The sequence below is a fragment of the Melanerpes formicivorus genome, unplaced genomic scaffold (genome assembly GCF_026170545.1).
Source record: "Melanerpes formicivorus ecotype bairdi unplaced genomic scaffold, bMelFor1.0.p_v2 SCAF_8, whole genome shotgun sequence".
NCBI lineage: Eukaryota > Metazoa > Chordata > Aves > Piciformes > Picidae > Melanerpes > Melanerpes formicivorus.
In genome coordinates this window covers 15,709,159-15,733,777 of record NW_027142360.1, presented here as the reverse complement: position 1 = coordinate 15,733,777, position 24,619 = coordinate 15,709,159, and the positions used below count along the sequence as shown (strand labels likewise).

Below are 24,619 nucleotides of genomic sequence, written 5' to 3'. Positions count from 1 at the left end.
TTCTGCTGTGGCAGTGGTCTGGCATTTGTTCTTCTTCATCCATGCATCTTCTTTCTTTTCTTTCTTTTCTTTCTTTTCTTTCTTTCTTTCTTTCTTTCTTTCTTTCTTTCTTTCTTTCTTTCTTTCTTTCTTTCTTTCTTTCTTTCTTTCTTTCTTTCTTTCTTTCTTTCTTTCTTTCTTTCTTTCTTTCTTTCTTTCTTTCTTTTGCTTTCTTTCTTTCTTTCTTTCTTTCTTTCTTTCGTTCTTTCTTTCGTTCTTTCGTTCTTTCTCTTTCTCTCTTTCTTTCTCTCTCTCTTTCTCTCTTTCTCTCTTTCTTTCTTTCTCTCTCTCTCTCCCTCTCTCTTTCTTTCTTTCTCTCTCTCTCTCGCGCTCACGCTCTCTCTCTCTCTCTTTCTTTCTTTCTTTCTTTTTTTAAATTTATGTTATTTCCAGGTATTAATATAAAACATTTCAAGTTCTTGGACTGACAGGGTCTACAGTTATCAGTGGTGTTTCACAAGAAGATGGGAGGGGAAGAAGGGGCGCGGCACAAAATAGCACTAAGACTTCTTGTGGATTTCATGGTGTTTGTTGTGTTTTACACCCAGCTCGTGTTGTGAGCTTATTTTGTCCATGGGTGTAAGCAGATGTACGCAGCACTTCCCAAGTACACCCTTGCTGGAAAAGTATTTGCTGTTGATGTGGTTGTTGTGAGATCCAAGGCAGCTCCATGGTGTTCCTCAGGGCTCAGTGTTGGGACCACTTCTGTTTAACATCTTTATTGATGACCTTGATGAAGACATAGAGTGTGTCATCAGTAAAGTTTGCAGATGACACCAAGATAGGGGGGAATGTTGATTGGCACCAAGGTAGGGAGGCTCTACAGAGGGACTTGGATAGATTGGGTTGATGGGCCAACGTTAATGGGATAAGCTTCCACAAGGCCAAATACCAGATCCTGCCCTTGGGTCACAGCAACCCTAAGCAACACTACAGGCTTGGGGAAGTGTGGCTGGAGAGCTGTCTGGCAGAAAGGGACCTGGGGGCTCTAATCGACAGGCAACTGAATATGAGCAAGCAGTGTGCCCAGGTGGCTAGGAAGGCCAATGGCACCCTGGCTTGTATCAAAAATTCTGTATCCAGTAGGAGTAGGGAGGTGATTGTCCCCTTGTACTCTGCTCTGGTGAGGCCACACTTTGAGTATTGTGTCCAGTTTTGGGCACCTCAATACAGGAGTGATGTGGAGGTGCTGGAGTAAGTGCAGAGGAGGGCAACAAAGTGGGTGAAGAGCTTGGAGAATAAATCTTATGAGGAGTGACTGGAGGAGCTGGGGCTATTTAGTTTGGAAAAGAGGAGGCTGAGGGGAGACCTCATGGCTATGTACAGCTACCTGAAGAGAAGCCATGAAAGGGCTGGTGCTGATCTCTTCTCCCAGGTAATTAGTGATAGGACAAGAGGGAATGGCCTCAATCTACAACTGGGTAGGTTTGGATTGGAGATTAGGAAGAAGTTTTTCACAGAAAGAGTGGTCAGGCATTGGAATGTGCTGCCCAGGGAGGTCGTTGAGTCACCCACCCTGGATGTGTTTTAAAGGTCGTTTAGATGTGGTGCTTGGGCATATGGTTTAGGGGTGAACTTGGCAGAGTAGGGTTATTGGTTGGACATGGTGGTCCTGAGGGTCTTTTCCAACCTGAATATTTCTGGTTTTGTGAAAAGGCCTGAGGAACAGTGGAGGTGTAAAGTTCCCTTACGTTCCCTTGCAGCTCCTCTTGACCTTGACCTGAATCATAACCCTTCAGCAGTTGCTGAAGGAACCCTGCCGGCGGTTACGGATAAGGGAACTGTCACTTCCCTTCGCGGGATGGCAGACCGGAGGACCAGGGCCCCATCGGCTCCCAGGCTGGCTCCCTCCGTGGCCGTGCCGGCTGGGTTCAGCTCCTTAGAAAGCCGCTTCTCGGTGAGGTCAAACCACCAGCCCCCTTGCGCTTCCTACGACCCAGCGCTGTGGAGGCGAGGCCAGAGAGCAACTCGGCAGGTGTAGCGCGACCAGGGCTGCCTGCCAGCCTACCATGCCGGTCTCCGCGTTCTGGCAGCAGGCGGTCGCTAGGACAACGTTACCTGCCGCCGCCCGGCCGCGGCCCGCCTCCCGCCTCGGCGCAGCCCCGGGGCGGAGCCCGAGGAAGTGACTTCAGCCGGCGGCGGAGCGGAGCGGCACGGCGGGGCTGAGAGACGGAGCAGAGCATGGCAGCGGTGGCGGCGCGGTCCTTGCTGGCGGCGGGGCGGGCGCGGGCAGGCGGGCGGCGGTGCCGGGCCCTGCCCGCTGCGGGAGCCGCTCCTTACTGCACTGTGGCCCCGCAGCAGCAGCAGCGGCAGCGGCAGCCGGCGCCCGACATGAAGAGCTACCTGTGGTCGCGCTACAAGGAGGCCAAGAGAGTCACCAAGGGTGAGCTGTGGGCCGGGGCACGGGGCCCGCGGGCGGCAACAGCACGGCTTCCTCGCCCTGCCAGCCCTGCTCTGGCTGCAGGTCAGAGTGCCGCCGGGCTTAGAAATAGGTGCTGGCGGCTCGGAGAGGCGGAAAGGTGAACCCTGTAGGAGCCGTGGTGGCAACGTCAGGTGTTGGGGGGGTTTCTCCTCGTGGGTCGCCGTGGCGGCAACGTCAGGTGTTGGTGGGGTTTCTCCTCGAAGGTCGCCGTGGCGAGCAGCCGTGGGACTGTCCCGCAGCTCGTGGCGGAGCTGCCGTCCACTCTCGCAGTCATGGTTCTGGTAAAGTGCTCTCCCAGTGCCAAACTGGGAGGACGGGTAAGACCGTCACCTCGGTAGGTCCTGAGGGCCGGACACTTGGTGGTCATCTGCTCTGAAGGATTGATCCCATCAGACCATCTGATCAGACCATCCGTCTGACCCATCCTTGGGAAGAAGCGTTTTGTAAAGCATAGCTTGGGTTGGGCGAAGCGGCTGGTGTTGTAGGTGTGTGGAGAAAAGCAAATGTAAAAAGAAAACTGGAAAGTTGATTGTCAGTTTGAGTGACTTCTTGCAGCAGGCTGCTCTTCCAACAAGTTAAAATGCTGCGAAGTTTCGGATTTTTTTTTTTTCCCCTTTTGCTTGAGGTTGCATTAAATTTTTGTGAAACATTGAAGCCAGGCTAAAATGCTATTGATACAGGCACGACTAGGGGAAGCCCTGTTCTCCAGGCTACCTAGGCGAAAAGCGAAGGGCCAAATGCTTGCTTCTGCCCTTGCTGTAGTGGGAAGAGTATTGCCAAGGTACTTGAATATGTGATCCCTTTAGAGAGCCGGAAAGGGAGGAGGTAGCCTGTGTTCTGCTTTCAGTAGCATTCAAAAGCTTTCAGTAGGAAAGCTTGTCTTATCATGGCATTGGATAGCACTTTAGTCTTACATATTTTGCCCTTACTAAATAATAATAATAAAGTAGCCAGTTTATGACTGTACTGTCCTGCACTTAATAGTCTTGAGTATGAACTGAGGCTTCACTGTGCTGGGCACAAACACACAAAACAAAAAATAGTGGCAGCATTTCACATATGAAATAAGCTGTGTTAGAGACCTCAGAATAATGCTGTGGACTTTGAGGTCTCTTCCAACCTTGGTGATTCTGTGACTTTGGAGGGTGGGATAAAGAATAGGACTTTTAAAACTCTGTTTTTGGAATTAACTTTTTGTTGCTCTAAACTGCGCTGAAGTAGGACGTAAGAGCTGAGGTTAGAGAGTAGGGTAATGTTAGGAGAAAAGTCAGTCAGTGGGTGTGGATTGGTGAAAGATGAAGCAAGTGGTTTCTAGAATAATTCAGAATAGTTTATGGCAGCCAAAGTCAACCAAGGGCTTCAAGTATGTGATGCTTCACGTAGGTGGAATGTTGAGGTGACAAAGCTGTCACGATTTTTGACCTAAGGTTTATGGCACTTAGGATAGTGTCTGACAACCGGAATGTCTAATAGTTCCAAAGTGTTTATACCGCCTGTTTTCAGACAGGCAAAGTCAAGCTTTTTGTAATCTGAAATAACTTTCTCTCCACAACTATATATAGGTATATTAATATCTTTATTTTTAAAACAAATGTTGACTCATCAGCCTGCACAACTGGCATTCGAACAAATAATACAGAAATGGGTGCTGTAACGTGATTTTGGAAGTTCACTCAAATGACTTCAAGTTAGGTACATGATTCATGGCCCTTTTTATAGACTTACTTGCCTGAATAGTAGTGTGTCAAATTGCATTTTCTTATTTTGTTACCTCAACTGAGCATAACATTTATCTCTTGCATTACTATAAGCAGTAACTGGAGGTAGTGGGAGCTAATGTTTTGATTGAGGCTTATTTTAAGTCCTCTGAAATGAAAGATACAGCTTTTCATATCAGTTTACACTGGCAAACTCCTGGGATTTTTTTTTGGTGAAAGAGATGCTTATTTGAAACTTGGAATTAAACACAGTGAAACTGCTGTTCTTTCTCTCCCTCAAGTTAAAAGGCTCAAGACTACATCTGATAAAGTTTAATGGTTTCAAATTACCGTCTGCTATTTGGCACCTGTTTATGTTTCTTATTGTATCTACCCATTAACTGTGCAGCAGTTTAAGACACTGCTTTTACAAAAGAGCTGTTACTTTTTTTTTTTTTCCTGAGTTGACCAGAGTTTTCTGAATGGGGCACTATCTTGATAACAGATCTGGAGTCCCTGTGCCTACCTGTCTTGTTGGGATGATTTCCTACCATGGTGGAGCACATAGTAGATCTGTCCTGAGAGCTGAAGATGATGTAATAAGATAGACCAATTCTTGCTAGACTTAACGTGTAGAATGTAACCAAACAAATCACAATCCTTTTAAACTCAGCCTTACAAGATTTTAGATGGAAGCTCTTCTTTCCACTGGTACTAATGTTCTTCTTTCAAGTTTTCTAAATAAGAAATACAAGCATCCTTCATACCAATGTTTGTATTTGTCCTAAAGTTACTTAACATGCTATGTCTCAAGGAAAGTGTCCTTCTCACTACACTTTTCAAACAAATATCAAGAGAAACACCCCCTTAAATAATGGAAGTGATTTATGGATGCTGGGTACATGTGTGTAGTGAAGAAGCAGAATATTTTTGGTTTCCTTATTTGTTAGAGGGGTAATAAGCATAGCAATGTGTATGTAACTGTTGTTTGGAAAGTGTGGCAATCACATAAAGTTTAGTGTGGTACTTTGAAATGGTAAAACAAAACAAAGGGCAATGTCAAATTAAAACAATGCCAGTTCTGCTTCTGGCACAGAAGCTGGACCAAACAATGGGAGAAGGCGACAAGTCTCATGCAATAATAATGATAATGTCATTCTCTTTCAAATCCAGAGTTCACTTGGAGAAACAGTAATAAATGTCTTAAAAGAGTTAAAAGAAATGTGTATATTGAGTGTGAAGTTCTTTCTCCTACTTGAAATGTAGAGAGAAAAGCTTCAGATGAAAACTATGAGTCACCAAGACAAGTCAGGGATGGCATTTTCAACATCATCATATTGTTAAGGATTAGCTGGTTAGTGTGGATTAGTTTGATGGCTTCCATCATCATTCATCTATATTCAGAAATTGCTAATGAATATCTATGTTGTTTATTTACATAAAACTACAAGGCTGGTGTGAGTTTTTTACCTTTTTCTTTTTTTCCCCCCTGTTTATTTGCGGGTTTTTTCCATCTCTCCTGTCCCAGAGTTGGTTCCTTCAATTATGAGTAACATGCTGAATCCAGATGCAATTTTTTCAAACAATGAAATGAGCCTGTCAGACATTGAAATTTATGGGTTTGATTACGACTACACGCTGGTCTTTTATTCAAAACATCTGCACACGCTGATCTTCAATGCTGCTCGAGATCTTCTTATTAATGAGCATCGGGTAAGTAAAACTAATGGAGTAACAATTAAGTTCTAAATAAAGAGTATAACACATGATCTATAACCGTGAGGGGCATAACTTATCTTTTCATGCTTCAGTTCTACCTTATAATCCTTAAACACATTCTGTACAGCAGCTCCACACGAACCACAGAAGTCCTGGTTTATTCTCAGCTGCAGTTTTGAGCAGAGCAGTCTGACAGTTGTTAAGGAGTAGAGTTTTATTTGGTTTATTTTTTTTTCATGTGGTGGTACTTGTGTGCTGTCTTTTTGTTCTGGTTTTTTTTTGGGTTGTTTTGTTTTTCCTCTCTGATTTATCAATTATTGGAGTCATCTGAATAAATAAGATGCTTAAAAGTTACTGTCACTCCTTTTTATGCGTTGCTGTGAGTGCAGGGATTAATTTCCATATGAAATATTTTTAGCCTGACTTCATAGGAGGCCTTTGATTGCACTGTGTGTTTGCAAGGTGCTCTGTGTGTGCCTCGCATTTCAGCTGAGTTAGCTGAAGGGGCAGCTGTGATTGGAGGCTAAAGAGAGAGCTAAGTAAGTGTTCAGCTCGGTAGTCGCCTAAGAGGGAGTGTCGCCAGCAAGCAGCGTACTGAGAGAGGCAAAGTTTATTGAACTATAGGAGTTGTTGGAAAATAAAATCAAGTCCACAGAGTAACTTAATGAATAAAACTGCTTGTGTATTTTACACAGTCTAAATCTGAATGGGTGGTGTTATCCTACTTTCGCATTTGAAGCTAAAGGTTAGGAACTATATATAAACATCTATAAATATCCCTGGAAGAACAAACAAAACATGATGGGTGCTACAAACATACACAACTTGATCCTCTTAAGGTTTTGGCATATCTTTGTAGCAATTTCTGTAGGATGTGTAAATACACTGTATTAAGACTAAGTGGTTGTTGTAAACCCTGAAGTTACTGAGTGAGTCAAGACTGATTCTTGCAGACAAAAACTCAAATGGTGCTTTGGCTTTGCTACTGGAATGAATTCAGGTAGTAGTAACTTTCCAGTTTGTCTGAATTCACGTCTCTTGAGTTCTAGTAAAAGAAGCCATAATTACTTTTGGAGACAGTTTATTGAAATATATAATCTCCTGTTGGAATTTACTGAGGGCCAACAATTTTTGAGTGCTATCTCTGTAGCTGCTTATAGTGTTAATGTTTTTATTGCCTTCAACATTAGAAAGAAACTCTAGATGGTATTGCCCATTATGACTGTCGGAGTCAACCTAAAAGATGGCCAATTTTGGTCATGGCAGAGTAAGGTAATTCATCAGTAATTGCAAAATGCAGTGTAGGGAGCAAGGAATTTTGAAACGTGTCCAAGAGAATAAACATCAATTTAATGCTAATCTCAGAGGTGGCAGCAGGTGTTGAATGTAAACTCTTGCTCTTGGGTTTATTTCTTTCCTGATGTACAGCTTTGTGCCACCTTATCTGGCTGCTGTTTCAGTCCAGATAGGGATCTTATCTCTACTAGGAGTGGGGTAAGCATGCAGTGCAACTTTTATCTTTTTTCTGGCTTGTGAGGAAATTTATTTGTGTGCCAAGATAGGCTCAGTCTTTCTCAAATGTACTGGCATGCATCCAAAAGACAGCCTTCTAGTAGAATAAATTAAAGCAGGAGAGTGAAGTGTGCAGAAATTTGAAAAGTCAGAATTCTCTGGGGTGTGTGCAGTACGTTGTAGTCTTGAATTGGTCACATTCTGCATCCACCTCTTGCCCTTTACTTTTTTCTGTTTCATGTTTCCTGGCCAAATCTATACACGTTTCCAACCAATCTCTAGGTGTTTGATGCTATTCTTCATTCAGATAGTAGCCTCCCCCATGTTTTCTGGAGGCAGTAGTAGGGGTGATAGTTCAGAAGTTAGGAGAAAAGTCTATTTTCTTTAACTGTAGATGCCTGTGCTCAGTACAAAGCACAGTCTACAGCAGCCTAGATAAAAACTGTGGAGAAACTGAGATTTATTTATTTAGGTAAAAGTAGCCAGAGTTTGAGTTGAAGCTTGTATACTCTGTATCTTTAAACACCTCTGGGGTCTGCATTTCAAATTTGACAATCTAAGATGAGAAGTATGATCTGCCCAAAGGGAGTCAAAACAGATAACTGTGCCACATTTTATTTCTTGAAAATGTCAAAGATATTTTTTTTTGTTTCTATTAATATTGATGATGATGTACAGATTTTTCTTTTGGTATAGGCAAGCAGTAAAGTTCAGGTATCTCTGTAAACTAGGGCATGTTCTTGGGTTTGTAGCCAGAAACTTGAGTTAAACTGTGTTTGTATAGCCTGTTTCATAGGGAGACTTCACAGTGCAGGGTAATAAAACTATTACACTTTCAGGAAGTTAATATTTTGCTTTCAAAGGTGCATAGTATTAATATAACTTTCTGAAGAGGAGGCTAATGTCCAAAGGCAATCACTACAGAGTACTTGGATGTCCCAACTTCAGGTGCTTGTCTTGCATCCAAGATCATTGTTTTAAATGTTGGAAGTCTCTAACCTATCAAAAAGCCTCTCGTGGAAATGAGAAGCACAGAAAATGCAGGCTTTTAAAACTATGCAAAATCAAGTTTCAGTTTGGTTTTGGTGTGGATTTAAACTCAAATCATTGTGCTCTCTTCTCAGTATCCTGCTGAAATAAGAAAATATGATTACGATCCTAATTTTGCCATCAGAGGACTTCATTATGATGTGCACCGGGTATGTAGATAATGGTCAGGCTTGATGATCTTGAAGGCCTTTTCCAAGGGTGGTGATTCTGTGTGTGTGTGTAAATAACTTTGTGATGACTTGTGCTGAGGACCTAGCCAAAAAAATAAATAGGGCTTAAGTCTTCCAACTTTCCACTCTGTGTTCATGTGTAAGGATTCTGTTTTATATTTGTCATCAGCAAACTTGATTGGTTTGGTTTTTGTTGTTATGCTGTGTCTTTTGGGTTTGTGTTTTTTAAAGTGGCTCTTAAGTAGAAAATATTTTGGGTGTTTCATTTTCGTGGTGGGTAGCGGAAGAAAGAGTACAACAGAATAAACCTGTGCAGGCATTTGCTAGTAGAAGTTATTTCTTCATGACTTAACTCAGGTCAATGTTTCCTTAGTGGTTTGACAAGCCTTGAATACATGTCACTGATTAAAAATGTTTTGGATGATGTGAAGGAAGTTGAAGGTACTAAGATGTTCTTGACAGAAATGTTAGGGATAAAATTGCTTTGTTTTTTATAATTTCATGTGAAATAGTTGATGTGATAACTCTTTTTTTTTTCCCTCCCCTTCAAGGCACTGCTAATGAAGATTGATGCTTTTCATTATATTCAGCTGGGAACAGTTTACAGGTGTGTAAAATGACTTCTTGTTCATAATAAAAATCGATACTCCTTTTAACCACTTGTGTTTACATTTTACATCATACATCTTAGGTTCCTATCATGAGCAGAAATGAAGGAATTATGCAGCCTCACTGGAAGGGGGTTTCTTTGCACTTCTGTGTGTACACACAGACATGCACATGTTTACCGACTGATACAGTACAGCTGATTCCCTGGTTCAGAGCTGGGGAAGTTGGCAAGCTGCTCGGTCACATAGTGCTGACTCACTTTGTTTCCGGCTGTTAAATTGTGCTGAAAGACATCTAAAAATACACTGATGGCTTCTCTGCCGTTGCTTTCAATGTAAATAATTGTCACAGCGTGCCTGTTAGCGTGACTTTGGTGTGGTTGTGGGGACTCTTGAGAGGTCTTGCTGTGTTTGCACAGAGCTTTTAGGTTTGGGCACATCAGCCGCATCATACTTGCAGGGTGGAGCACAGCTGCCCTGTGCCTGCACAGCCTAACACTTTTGGAGCTTACTGAATCCATGTAAAATTGGCCATCTGTTCTGTACTTTGTTACTCCATGTGATTGATTTTTTTTTTTTTTGACAGGAGAGGTTTTTAGTATGGCTCAGTTTGCTGTAATGAAGTAGTTTGCATTTGACTGACAGGAACAGCACACTTGGTAGCAGATTTTAAATTGCACCTTTTGCAATGTCATTGGACACAAAGTTTTCTTCTGGGGCCAAAAGATAATGTAACCTCAAAGAGATTTTTAGGGGATTTGTTCCCCCTTGAATGTAGGGGATTATGCTTTTATCTGTAGAGTTATGTAGAAGAAATGTTAAGATTGGAAATGTGTATGGATGACAGCACTAGAGGAAATACTGATAGAAGGGACATAAAGATAGCATGTGCTGGTAGTGCCTGGATCAGTTGGTCATCAGGATATCATCACATCTACATGCTGTTTCTCCAAATACCCATATTGGGATGGGAGGAGCAAAAAAGAGGCTGAAGACTTTGCAAGACGTCAGGGAGATCAATTATGTGACTGAAACTGTATAGTGACCTAGATAAGAAGATGAATGGGTGGTGAGCCCATCAGTAGGGTTGCCTTATGACTTAGAGTGGGACCAAATAAAGGGGTAGAAGAACACAGTTGCTGTTAGCTCCTAGAGCTCAAGGCACATCCAGAGCCTGAATATGACTGGTCAAGAAAACTCTGGAATGGTGTTGAAATTTATTGGAGAGCTGGTGTCTCTTGTTCTCCACATCACCCAAATTCTGGGCAGACTGCTAGGCCACGCATCCTGATACTTGCATTTGTGAGGGTGAGAGTGAAAGCTACCATTTCACTGAATATTTTATCTTAGTTTTGTTTAAAATTGCTGTTCTCTACGAACATGGAGCTTTGCTGTCAGTTGCTGCCTATTGGTAATTCTCAGTTTTAACCTTCGGTGTGTTCTGTGCATGTAGGTCAATTATACAGCTGATGGTAGCTTGCTTAGGTGTACAGCCTCATTTGCAATGAGAGATGTAAGCAATTCTGGTATCCTTCTAACAGTGCATGTTTCGAAGAGCAGGGTTGGGAGTGCTGGAGGGAAGCTGTGTTTTTTCTTAGGGCCATCTGTCCATGCTGTCAGCAGAATAAAATGAACTTTGTAGTTACACAGCTGGACTACAAACTGTGAGTCTTCTGGTAAAACTAACCTACAGCTTTGCTTACACAGTCATCTCTCCTCACTGGATTTTATGTGTGTCTATTGTTACCTATTGGTTTGTGCTTGGGTAGCTCCTGATCTGTCAGGTTGGATGTTAGGAAGAAGTTTTACACAGAGAGAGTGATTGCGCTATGGAATGGGCTGCCCGGGGAGGTGGTGGAGTCGCCGTCATTGAAGGTGTTCAGAAGGAGACTTGATGGGGTACTTGGTGCCATGGGTTAGCTGTTTGGGTGGGTTGGATTGGTTGATGGGTTGGACACGATGATCTCGAAGGTCTCTTCCAACTTAGTTTGGTTTATTCTGTTGGAAAGAGGACAAGGAAAGCCCGCAGCAATCAATGTGATTGATAAGCAAGCTTCAACTTTATTGTTCAAACGCACGACTTATAAAGCATCTCAGCTAAATATGCACAAATGTCACTATTCCATTGGCTATTAGTCCAGGGTTACATTATAATATCCAGCCTACTTGCAGTTAGGTCTACATGCAACTTCACAAGCTCCTTTCTCACTAGTTCTTCGTTTCACATATACTTTGTTTCACATACTGTTATCTTGTAAGCAGCTGCAAGCACAGCCACAAAGCTATGGTGACCTTGCTGCATCAGCACACCCGCTAACTGTGAGCAGTAAACAACAAGATGGAGTCCGGCCTGCACACTTTGTTCAAGCAGCTGTTCCATAGAACCATGTCCCTTAGATTCAAGCCATTCCTCAACACTGATCCATAAGCATTTGTGTTACCATGGTCTAGTAGTCATGAGGTCTTGGGTGACAGGTTGGAGTTGATGATCTTTGAGGTCTTTTCCAACTTTGTTGATTCTATGATTCAAACATGACTTGGTATAACTGCAGACTAGAAGAGGAGTCCTTCTCCATTTTAGTCATATTACTTGGTGTACATTTAACATTTTGGTTGCATTTCATTGTTTTCTGCTGTGGAGTGGGTGATGCTGGACTCTGTATGTTACAAACCTAAATTATCATCTGCCCTGGTTGTGCTCAATACTAGCTTGAATGCTGGAGTCTTGCCATCTGTAGCACAGAGCTGTGTGCAAGTGGATGTAGCATTGAGAAGTGCAGTAAAGGAGTTAGTTAACATGGGACTCTTGCTATCATAGCAACCATGAGGAAGTTCATGTGCCATGCCCTTCCACTGCAAAGCTGATGCAGCTGCTAAACACCAAAAGTACTAGGGCTTATTAGTTAGCTTAGTTTGTAATGCCTCACAGCACTTCTGGGTAAGGTCAAGAAGGGGAGTCACTGAAATAATTGTTCATCTTAGCAAGGCTGCAAAACTTAAGTAGACTTTGGACTTGTGACAAAGCCCCCCACAATGTTGTCCTCTCCAAATTGGAGAGTTATGGATTTGATGGCTGGACTGTGTGTGGGATGAGGATTTGTCTGGATGGTTGTGTGAATGGTTAATATCTCAATGTCCAGAAACAGATTGGTGACCAGTGGTGTCCCTCAGGAGTCTGTACTGGCACCAGTGCTGTTTAGTATCCTCATCAGTGATACAGTAAAATCAAGTATGCCCTTAGCAAGTCTGCAGATTACACCAAGCTGAGTGGACCAGTTAATGTGCAAGAAGGGTGGAATGTGATCCAGAGGGACCTGGATCAACTTGAGAAGTGGTCTTCTGTGAAACTTGTGAGCTTCAACAAGGCCAAGTGCAAGGTCTTGCACCTGAGTCAGGGTAGTTGTTGGTATCAACAGAGGCTGGGGAATGCAGGGTTTGAGAGCAGCTCTGCCAGGATGGACTTGGGGTTACTGGTGGATGAAAATCTGGTCAGGACCTGATAATGTGAGCTTACAGGACAGAAGACCAACCATGTCCTGGGCTGCATCAAAAGATGTCTGGCCAGCAGCTCAGAGGGCAAATCTACCTCTCTACTCCACTTTGAGACCTCACCTAGGATACTGTGCCCAGCTCTGGAGTCATCAGCATAAGAAAGACGTTGGCCTGTTGGTGTGACTCCAGAAGAGAGCCACAAAAGTGATCAGATGGCTGGAACAGCTCTCTCACTGAAGACAGGCTGATGAGGATCTTTGGATGCCTGCAGTATTTTAGATGCTTTACTGCAAGATGTTTGATACTGTAAACATTCAAAACTAAACTAAAGCCTTTAATCTCTTAATGGCTGGTAAAGCCACTCTGGGGAGACATGATGTTGTCTCCTTCCTCATTTGTTGTTATATTTTTATACTTTAATTGCCTGCCAACAATCCTTCAAAGTAATCTTAAATCTTGGGAAATAGAACTGTTGGAGTTTAAAGGAAGTTCTTATTTAGTTAAAGGTTGTGAACGTTTTTCTTTCCCTTGTATCTTCAAGGTCATGCTGCAGAATAATCTGACTGAAACACTATCACATCATCAGTGCTGTGTGAAACAAAGGCAGAGTGAGGAATTACTTTGTGTTAAGAAACTGGTAGCTCTGGCTACTTCATAGGAACCCTTGAGGCATAATTTCAATAGAGACTAATCAGCTTTTCCCTCAAGAAAGTAAAAAGGACTTCAAATTGTAGTGTTCCATGTGAGTCAGCTGGTTAAAATGTTACGTGTTCTGTAAGGAGAGATGCTCTTTAAACTTACAGACCAAACTGTTCCTATGACATAATTAGTATTTTAATAAGCTCCAGATCTATGTTAATCTGTCAGACTTCAATTCTGTAACTACTTGACAGCTTTGAGAATGACTTTTGAACTAAAGCTAATGTTGTTTTCCAGAGGCCTCAGTGTTGTCCCAGATGAAGAAGTCATTGCAATGTATGATGGTTCTCATGTCCCGTTGGAACAAATGAGTGACTTTTATGGAAAGGTAAAACCACAAACTGCTCTAAAAATGGTTTTCTGTATTTTTTCAATTCATTTTTTTAGGTGGGAGTGAGGATTGTGGTCTTTGCATTTTGTTCTTGTTAGTAGCAGTTATGTTTTCTCAATACATGATAGAGGGCCATATAGGAGGTTTACCCTCTAAAGGGAAAAATATCTTTCTCCTACTTGCTGTAGTTTTTTCTTTCACTGTCCCTTGCCCAGTCATCTATAGAGAAGCAGAACATAAAAAAAAAATCAAGTGACTTGCTCAGTGTTGCACAGCAAATCTGATAAAGGCTGGGAAATGAACTGTATCTGGAGCCCTACCCTGGCTATATGCTTCTTCCTAGTGGTCTAATGGCTTAGCTGATGTAGCAGCAAGTAAATGTATGGGGGCATCTCTTTCATACAAGTAGATAGGGTGGCTGTAAGAGGTTTTGACAAAAGATGAACAATAAAAGATGAAGCTTTTAAACTTTGCTGGGAAAGTTCATCTTCTTGTTGATAATGTCCTTCCTCTTTCCCAAACAAAAAGCATTGCTGTCTTTTTACTGAAAACCAAGTTTTTTACCCCTTTATGGATGTTAATTCTGTGTTGACATGAAAGGCTGTGGAGCATGTTGCTGTTCAGGCACTTGTTCTTATTCTAAGGAGCTGAACTTAGAATTGAAAGTTCTGAGTATCTTCCTGGCATTCTCTACGGGGTGTTCTTGGTTTCTGCAGGACTATGATTTTTTTGATCTTGGAAGGGACAGCAATAGGACAAGAGGCCATGGGCACAAAATGAAGCACAGATTTCCTTTGAATATCAGGAAATGCTTCCTTTATTGTGTAGGTGATTGAGCACTGGCATGGATTGGTTGCCCAGGGAGGTTGTGGAGTTTCCATCCTTGCATTGATAAGCTGTCTAGCCAAGGTCCTCAACAGCTTGGTTCTGGGTGGCCTGCTTGAGCAGAGGGGTTTGATCCAGAGATCCCTTGCAACCCCAACCATTCTATGTTTCTGTGATCTTGACCTATGTACTGTCTTGAGCTGGTCACTTCTCTTAAGAAGTACTTGGTTTGTATTTGCTCTTGTATAATGAGGTTCTCTACTTCTGTGAAACATAACTATAGTTACAATTTTTGCCTGCTAGAAATATTTTCCTCCATTACTACATTAGTTGTTCTAGATTATTAAAACTTTTTATTTTCTCTTTCAAGGAGGTAAATTTCTTTGCAGTCCTAATCACTATCCTACTGATTAACACCATTGCCCCCCCCCAAAACCAACCCAAACAACAAAATAAATCAAAAGGCCTCCACCCATCCATCAAAATACTTAGTGCCTCTTACTTATAGAAGTGCAGATTTCTAGCAAGGTCTTAAGTTGCTCTCTTGACTTTTAACTGAGTGCTGTTTTTCATGCATTTATGAATTAAAATACTGCTCTGAGGAGTAATGAGTCATGATTAATTCTTAAAGCCAGCACTTCTGTTGTTTCTGTGAAAGTCTGTTAGTTCAAAAATAATCTAAAACAATGTGAACAGTGATGACAAAAGCTGGATACCTGCAGCTAAGATGAAAGTGTTTATAATTGAATGAATGATAGGGTTCTGCTCTGAGAAATGCTTGACCTGTTGTTTTGTTTTCTTCTGTTCTTCCCCTCCCGCCCCTTTCCCCCACTGTAGAGCTCACAAGGAAATACAATGAAGCAGTTCATGGACATATTTTCCTTGCCAGAAATGACACTCCTTTCTTGTGTGAATGAATATTTTCTCAAAAACAACATAGACTATGAGCCTGTTCATCTATACAAAGATGTCAAGGTACTAGCTTTGAAGATTGAGATAAACCTCTGTTTGAGTTTTCTCTGACACACAAATGTAGAGCTTCAGGAAGCTTCAACCTGTTGCGTCAGCTCCACTGAAATACCTCAACTTTAGGTTTTCTATAGAGTAAATATTGGTATACAACCATAAAAATGTAAATAAAATGAAGGCAGGCCTTGGAAAAGAAACAAAATAATTTGAAGTTTGTTTTAAATCTGATGTTTGGGAACTGTTATTCTTTTTATAGGTTTCAGGGGTAGAAGGAGGAAAGTGAAGAAGCTGCTTCTACATCCATAAAGCTTCTTTTGCTTGTTATTAAACATATACCTTTTTCACTAGCAAGAATTGGAAGAGGCTACAGAGAATTCCTGTTTGGAACTTTCAGTTGCCCTGTCTCTGTATCTTTGCTAGCATGCAATTGTTTGCTTTTGGCATATCTATTTTGTTTGCTTTCCTCTCTCTCCTCCAAGAAAAGACAGTAATAATGATTAATTTTATTCCTTAGGCTGTGTCCTGCATAGGAGGAAATTTTGTCTTTGTTATTTAAGAAGAGGTGAGGTCATGCTCAAGTTGATATATTTATCTGCACAGGCTTTCCATACAAAAATTTTTCCTGGCCCCTTGTTGACATGTATTAAAGTTGTGTAGTTGATCAGCATCTGTAAAGTACCTCAGTGTTGAATTTCTCACTTCACTTTCCCAAGTGGATCAGATGGAGTTTAAGAAACTTATGACCTCCAGAGTAGTTTTCCTTCCTGCTTGTGGTTACTTAAGAGTCAGGAAGCTAGTTCTTGTGTTTTCTGCTGAACTGCACGTAGAAAATTCTGTACTGCTTAGCACTGACAACATTTTGGAAACCCTATAGTGGCATTTTTGGAGGAGTTCTAGGATGTACCCCCTGTAAGTGCCAAAACGGCAGTACCACATCCTAGACAAAGCTGCTTGGTGTGGTGTTGGCTCAGGAGAGCTGCCAAATACCTTCAGAGTGCTTTATGAGTCTTTGCTTAAGCATTTAACTTTTCCTCTGTTCATTTGTGAGTGAACATAGTCTAAAAATTGTCTGACTTAAACCTTTTTTTTTTCCCCCCAAAAGGAATGGAATGTGTTTTACTCCAAAGGTAATTGGAAATCTGTGGTGACTACTTTTGTAGAGGGCTTTCACCCCACTTCACTTTCTGAATGACCCTTTCACACTCATTATGCAAAAGAGTCCCTGCACCTTACAGTTTTGTACTTCCCCAAAGTCTTGAGTTAGTTTCTTGGAGGACAGGCTTACTCTTCATCTAGGAATGACATACATCTAGTGAATGTCACATAGCATTTCTGTGAAGCTGAAAGTGTAATTCAGAGAAAGGAATTGTTTTAAAAATCAAATTACTACTGCTGTGCAGGGAGCATAGTATATATTCTTCAAAATATTTTCCAGCTCTTTAGTGCTTTGTTGCTTTCCTGACAGGATTCAATCAGGGATGTCCACATCAAAGGAATAATGTACCGGGCAATTGAAGCAGATATTGGTAAGTGCTACTGACATCATCTATCAATGCTTTTTTTCACTGATGATCTTTCTGGCTTCCCTGTTGAAGATCACAAGTCCTAAAATTTAAAGCTTGAAATGGTTATTTCCACTTATCTGTGGTGCCTTTGTTAAGTATAAACTCATGTTCTGAACCTTGGTTGAATGCAGAGAAAGCTCTTGTGAAACTTTACTGTATTTCCCCCAATCCTCACAGAGAAATACATCTGCTACGCTGAGCAGACTCGTGCGGTGTTAGCAAAGCTGGCTGATCACGGCAAGAAGATGTTTCTCATCACAAACAGTCCCAGCAGCTTTGTGTAAGTGAACAGGGTGTTGCTGTTCAACGACATGTTTTTAAAGGATGGGGAGAACGAGCTTCTCAAATCTAGTTCATTACACTACACAGGACTGCACTTCTCTTAGTTTGCTGTTAATATCCCTCTGTTCCTTTTAGGGACAAAGGCATGAAGTTCATAGTTGGGAAGGACTGGAGGGATCTCTTTGATGTTGTCATTGTACAGGCTGAAAAGCCCAGCTTTTTCAATGATAAGCGAAGGTGGGTATTTGGTAAAGCAGCTTATTCCATATAAGGCTATACAGTGTTTATGAAATACTTTAATTTGGATACAATGTAAAGTGAAATCATACTTGAACTCCTGTTTAAGGTCATTACAGAATGCAGCAACACCTAATTCTGAAGCCCAAATGTTTTGTGGGTTTTTTTTTTCAGTCACACATGATATTGAAAGGGCAGACAGGCTGACAGACTGCGGTATTTGGACTAGTTGATCAGTTAGCTAAACACATTTTTAATGTCTATGCACTGCTCTTGAGTTTGAAAAGATCTATTTCTCTGTGTGTGTTTAGGATTTGAAAGTGACATAGAGGGAGGTGGGATTATTTTCCCTTCAGTTTTTTTCATTTAATAAAAAAAAAAAAAACAACCAACTTTGTACATTTTGCCCTCAGTGCTCTGCCCGCTTCTTCAGTTGCTCAGCTCTGCAAAATGAGGTATTGGGCAAGATTGTTACACATCTTCACTTTTTTTGTTGTTTTCTCTCCTTGTCAATGGCAGGCAAATCGCACTGTTCCTTCCTGTCTGTCTGGGATCCCTGCCTTAGTTCTCAACAGGTGTTCTCTAACTGTTATAAATGTCATGGGGGCACTGTGCATTTCATTTCACTGGTTAAAAGAAGTTTTGGAGCTTTGGGTTTTCCTGTCTTATCACAAAATGTTCATATGCTAGAAAGCACATTTTCCTTTTGAAAAACAGGTATTTTTAATAATAAAATGTAAATTTTCTCCTAAAATGTGAGTGTCTCCACAGCTGTGTGACAATTGTGTATACTTCTATTCCAGGCCATTTCGGAAGGTAAATGAAAGAGGAGTGTTGCTTTGGGATAAAATTCATAAGCTGCAGAAAGGCCAGATTTACAAACAGGTATGTTTTCAATAAACCCTTCACTTGACATTTAACACCTGGAATTCCAAGCTTCTTGAGATATCATAAAGGCTTCAAACAAGTAGGGGTGCTCTGTAATTGCTCTCTTACAGTATACTGTGATACTGTAAGAGAGCAATTTTAGTGACTGAAGTGGTATAAAGTGGTACGTATTGGTATCCTATGTCTGCAGTTTACTTGCTGCTTGAAGTGGCAGTATTACTGAAATTGCCTGTAAGGGATGAGATTCATAATGTATAAACTGAAGACACAATTCCTGTTATGAAAATATTTTTGGGGGTGTGCTAAATTTCATATTCATGCCTGTGAAGCGGCAAATTTCATGCCACTGCAATGTCGTTGTTTCCACAGGGTAATTTGTATGAATTCCTGAAGCTTACTGGCTGGAGGGGCTCTAAGGTTCTCTACTTTGGTGATCACATTTACAGTGACTTGGCAGTAAGTAGTTTACTTTCACAGAATAGGATAGAAAATGAGGCTTTTTGTTAATTTCCCCCTCTCCTTTGTTATTCAATATAACACAATTTCACTTGAGATCACAGAATCACCAAGGTTGGAAGAGACCTCAAAGATCGAGTCCAACCTGTCACCACAGACCTCATGACTAAACCATGGCACCAAGTGCCACATCCAATCCCCTCTTGAACACCTCCAGGGATGGTGACGAGATATCTAAATACACTCAAATTTGAGTTGGTAATGAAGCTGTATTGCTTTTCTTCCAATGGAGAGATTGGTGCCTTAATAGGTGGACTTGGTTTTCCACCTGACTTGTAACATCAAACTTGTTTACAAATTGTGCTGGGGAACGTGTGATCCAGATACCGATTGTGTCACATGTAACAGAGTAAACACAAACATCCAAACATGCAGGATGTGGCTGCTCTGGATGACATTTACTACTTCAGTGTGATAAGAGGTGAACGAACTTCTGTTTGCAATGCAGGAGGTCATCTTTTTGTCACTAATGGTAAGCTTCCTTCGTTCCTGAGATCTTGCTATGGTGTGTAGACCCACTAGGCAGGTGTTTTCTTACAACTCTGTGAACAAATGAATGTACAACAGTAGAGTATGTGACTACCACATAACTCTTTTGTAATTCAATGAGTACAAATGCCAGGACATGATTTTCCACTTGAAGCTGTGGTAAACATGTGAACATCTGCTGTTAGTGAAACAGTTTTGCTCCAGCCTGCTATTTTGATTTTTTTTTTTTTCTGAGTGCTTCAGAAGGCTGAGGGCTAAGGGAAGCAGACAACTCTGTCCTTCTCTGGCACAATGGAGGAGAAAGTCCAGGTGGCAGCTGTCTCATCCTGTGCTTGTCAGGAGGAGCTTGAATAGCTGGGGGTCCTGATAGGACCTTTCTGTCAGATGAGTGTGTGTGAATACCAAAAACCCAACACATGGCTTCCTCCAGATACTTCTGACATCAACAGAGGTCTCATCTATGAGATGAATTTGCTACTGTTTGTTTTAAACCTAATGAATTAGTGCTTATTTGCTAGTGCTTTTGAGTTCTTTGTCTCTCTGTCTTTGAAAATATGGGATTTAAAGCTCACTTTGAAATGATGAACCTGGTGGCACAGTTAAGTCTCACTGTTCAATATTCCTGCTTATGCATAAGAAGCAATTAAGGTAGTGCCTTTTTAGGATACACAATGGTCAGATTCTTCCGTTCTTTCAAGTAGTTCTCATTAAGACTAATACTTGTGTTTTGTAATTCTTGGTAAATAGGATTTGACCCTGAAACATGGCTGGCGCACCGGGGCAATTATTCCAGAGCTGCGATCAGAGATTAAAATCATGAACACAGAGAAGTACATTCAGACCATGACCTGGCTGCAAACCTTGACAGGATTACTAGAACACATGCAGGTTTGTTCTGTGTGTGTGTAATCGGCTCTGTTTAGCAGAAGGGATCCACCCAAGCTTCTAAATGGTGGATGCTTGACACTGCAAGTGCGTTCTGTTTCGTTAAAGGTCACCAGTTTGACTGTAAACAAAAAATGCAATTACTTGTGGGGCTGAGTTAACAAGGGTTTTCTCAAAATCTTGTCCCCTTCTTCCACTGGTCATCCTGGACTGATTCCTGCTTTTGGTTGTTTAAAATGCATGTGGAAAAACTTGGTATGCTGATCTTTGAGGTATTGCTCTTGTCTTGTTACCTAGGTAGGGTTTGTTAATGGGAAGGTTCCTTTACAAAGGCTTCCTCAGTTACCTGTTGTCCATACTTTATGTTCCAGGTTCACCGTGATCCTGAGTCACAAATGATTTTAGAAGAATGGAAGAAGGAAAGAAAGGAAATGAGGTAAGACATAGGAGATGAAGAATTTGCAATATACATTGTGGTAGCTCAATGTTTTGTGATGTCTTCCACAGGCGGCTGCTTCATTTTTCTCCATCCCTATTTTATATTCCCTGATAGTTACAGGCCTTCTAAAATTATCAATGTAAAGCAGTATTCTACCTGTTTCTAGAGAATCTCTGCTTTCCTCTCCTTTTCCCCCTTTTCCTTGGAACAGATGTTCATCCTCTGCGTGAAAGGGTGACATTATGTCAAATACTTTTGCTTCTCATCTCAGTTCTCCTGTCACTCTCTGTTCAGCTGTCACTGTCGGTATTAGATACACAGCCTTACTTGTGCATGATTTAAAAATATGTTTCAGTATCAAGACTTGGGTAACTCCATCAGGTTTTTTAGATGATTTCTTCAGAATTCTTCACTTTCTTTTGTCTGAAGTTTTGTTTTGGTTTTGGAACAGGGAAATGAACCGGAATTTCTTCAACGCACAATTTGGAAGCTTGTTCAGAACCGATGAGAATCCAACTTACTTCCTAAGGCGTCTCTCTAGATTTGCAGATATCTACATGGCATCACTGAGCTGCCTTTTGAACTATGAGCTTGATTACACATTTTATCCCAGAAGGACTCCTTTGCAGCATGAACTTCCTGGCTGGTCAGACCAGCTGTGCACTGGTACCTTCAGAATACCTTTCCTACAAGAGACAGTTCAGATCAAATAAACATTTGGTGGCTTCTCTCAAAAATTAGCAAATACACCTTTTTTTTCCCCCCTGACTGTACATGTATTTGATTTAAGTCACTTGAATCTGTTATGTTGATTTAGATATAATTCATACTTGTTCTCATAACTGTTGTACATATTTTCTCCTCTCCTGCTTGGAGATGTGAAAGCTCCTCTTGCACACAGAAGAGATGATGAACTGCCAAAATAGTAGTGGTCTGGGAGTGAGAGCACGTTGAGGGGAAGGACGGGTGGTGTTCCAGAGTGGCTGGTTTTGTCCATTCATTGGGAATTTTGATCTGCAGTTTACAAAGCAATACTTGTGCTCTCTGTTCTGGTCCTGTTCAGCACTCCGTGTGGAGCTTGTCTTGGCACTGAAAAGCTCTAATCTAGTATTAGTAATTCAGTGATACATGGTTAGTGCAGTTTATGGTGAGACTGAGAGGGATGGCTTTCCTTGCTGCCATAGCTAGAGCCTTACCTGGAACCGAATTAACCACTGTTGTGTTGGTGGGGCTCTGCTGTACTGCAGTGATTGCAGTCTTGGGGGGCTCAGGCTGATGGGCTTTTTCTCCTGTCTCTGCAATTTATGTTCTTTTACACTCTGTGCTTGGCTGTAGGTGGACCTGAGCCTAAAACTGAGTGTGACAGTAACTTAGGCTGCTTTAGATTCCTTTTGTTAACTTCTAAGTGTCTTTCTTTTTACATTTCAAAACAGCTTACGCCCTCTCTGATTGAAAAAAGCCATTTCAAGAGTGGAACTAGATCTCTGTGAGGCTTGAGGTTGATCCTAAATGCTGCTTTTAAAGTTAAGTGTCTTACTGTGGTATAAATGTGGTTTTGCTGTTCCCTAGGAAAGAATGTATTTTATATAGCCTTCAGTAACGGACTGTCAAAGTCAAAAGTAAACACGCACAATGGACAAATGAGTTAAAATGAAGAAGTCAGAAAATGAAAATTGGAGTCTTTTGATGATAATTTTAGAGCCCAAGCCCTGAAACCTGAATTGGGGGTGGTGGACAGCTTGTATCAAGTGAAAATAATTTTGGCAGTCAAGATTAGAAGTCATATTGAATTATTGAAATTGCAGGTAATGCACGAACACAAACTCTGGGCAGTATATCTGTTCCAAAGATTTGAGCAGAAAAATGTCTTATTTTGCACAAGGAAAACATCTGGTGATGTTTTCCTCCAACAGGCACTTTACAGAGCTGCTGTATAGTTAAAGATGTTTCCCTTTCTCTTCATCAAAAGGAAACTTTTCCCAGTGGTGCTTCCCACCCCAGCCATTTTAGGAAGGCATATTATGATTCATAGTCTTTTAATTATTAAAGGCTCTGTTTCTAAAAGCACATAATCAAATATATATATAAAACATTTGATATTAACTTTGGGTTATTGCTTGCTTCTTACCCTGATTGTTGGGCAAACAAACTTTTGGTGACCAAAAGTTTTCTGGCTTGTGTTTTAACCTGCCTGTATTACGTGCAAGTACCTGTACTGAATTTTGTATGCAGCATCTTTTGTATTTTTAAAAGCATGTCTGCAAAGTAAAGAATGTATCTTAATTTAGCCTGTTCTCCTGTATGCTTGAAATTAGTCTGAAGTCTTCAGAGGTAGGTGGTTAAAGAGTTTTATATTCATGGTTTTCTTGTGCTCCTCTTTCAAACTTGATGCGGAACACCCCTGAAGAGTGTGTGTGTATTTAAACTGATGAATATACTTGAACTAAGTTCTAACAGTTCTGCTGTTGTTGGTAGAAAAAGTTTGTCAGGAATTTGGTTTGCCTTTATCAGGAGACTTGGTGGGGCTGTGTGAGAAATGTAACCTGACTTGATACTGATATGTGGGGATGGGAATATTCTTGATTTGCCTTCAGTTCTTTATCCCAGTGCTCAGTTAGAAGCAGATTTGGTGTTAACATGCATGTGGCACTTCTCACCCTCCAGACATTTCAATGCACTCTTTAAAAAACCCCAACCCAAATTACTGTACCTGCTCTATCTTAGTGCTAGCAACTAATATTTTACTCTGTTCTGCATTACTGGATTTCATAGAGTCATAGAATTGTCAGGGTTGGAATGGACCTCAAAGACGAACCAGTTCCAAACCCCCTGCCATGGCTAGGGACACTTCACGCTAGACCAGGTTGCTCAGAGACGCATCCAGCCTGGCCTTAAACCTCTAGGGATAGGGCTTCCACCACCTCCCTGAGCAACCTGTTCCAGTGTCTCACCACCCTCATGGTAAAGAACTTTTTCCTAACATCCAATGTGAAACTACCCACTTCTAGTTTTGCTCCAGTCCCCTTAGTCCCTCACCAGCTTTCTTGTAGCCACCTTAAGATACTGGAAGGCCACAATAAGGTCGCCTTGGAGCCTTCTCTTCTACAAACTGAACAACCCCAACTCTGTCTGTCTCCACAGGAGAGGTGCTCCAGCCCTCTGATTATCCTCATGGCCCTTCTCTGCACATGCTCCAGCACATCCACATCTTTTTGATAATAGTTTTTGTTGGGCTTGTTCTGTGATGTTTATTCTTGTAAAGCTGGCTAGCAGTCAGTTTGCCTAATTTTCCTGCCTGCAGCAGGATTGGATGATGTTACCCATAATAAAATACTACATAATTTGTTTGAAGATGATTTTTCCCCTTCCCTTCCTTCCTTTCTCTTAATTTACAAATGAAACTTCTGTACAAAGCTAAGTTACAACCACTAGCTGAAGTAAAATCTCATTTGTATTGCATGTCTTCTTGAAATAAACACCATTGCATGGAAAAAAAGAAGAGATAACTATGTGAGGGGCTGTGTTCCCTTGAAACAAACCAACTCTATATAATAGGAATTTAGGTGAGAACTTTAATGTGTATTATTTATTTTACAGTGCTAGAATGCTGCTTTTTTAACTTTTAAAAATGTCAAAATGTCTTGCCTTTTATTTTTTTAATGGTTTCACTTTGGCACTTTCTCCACTAATTATTTTAACCTTGTTATGTTAGTTCAGAGAGATTTTTTGGAGCATGTTTAAAGGGCAATGTCTCTTTTATATTCATTTTGGCAGTATAGTTCATT

The 24,619-nt window shown here is 41.2% G+C and overlaps 1 protein-coding gene across 1 annotated transcript; it reads left to right on the top strand.

Annotated features, from left to right (window-relative positions):
- The first annotated feature begins 2,209 nt into the window (after positions 1–2,209).
- On the top strand, positions 2,210–24,596 carry NT5DC3 (5'-nucleotidase domain containing 3). Its single transcript, XM_068142270.1, has 14 exons — positions 2,210–2,422; positions 5,687–5,871; positions 8,514–8,588; positions 9,161–9,216; positions 13,646–13,736; positions 15,402–15,539; positions 16,999–17,059; positions 17,276–17,378; positions 17,516–17,617; positions 18,421–18,502; positions 18,875–18,961; positions 20,258–20,398; positions 20,767–20,831; positions 21,286–24,596. Exons 1-14 carry the CDS (start codon positions 2,221–2,223, stop codon positions 21,545–21,547), a joined length of 1,650 nt encoding a protein of 549 aa, XP_067998371.1. The 5' UTR covers positions 2,210–2,220; the 3' UTR covers positions 21,548–24,596.
- Positions 24,597–24,619: the final 23 nt, after the last annotated feature.

Coding starts and splice junctions, on each gene's coding strand:
- NT5DC3 (XM_068142270.1), top strand. CDS start 2,221: ATGGCAGCGGTGGCGGCGCGGTCCTTGCTGGCGGCGGGGCGGGCGCGG. Junction 18,962..20,257: donor ACATTTACAGTGACTTGGCA/GTAAGTAGTTTA, acceptor CTTGGTAAATAG/GATTTGACCCTGAAACATGG. Junction 20,832..21,285: donor AAGGAAAGAAAGGAAATGAG/GTAAGACATAGG, acceptor GTTTTGGAACAG/GGAAATGAACCGGAATTTCT.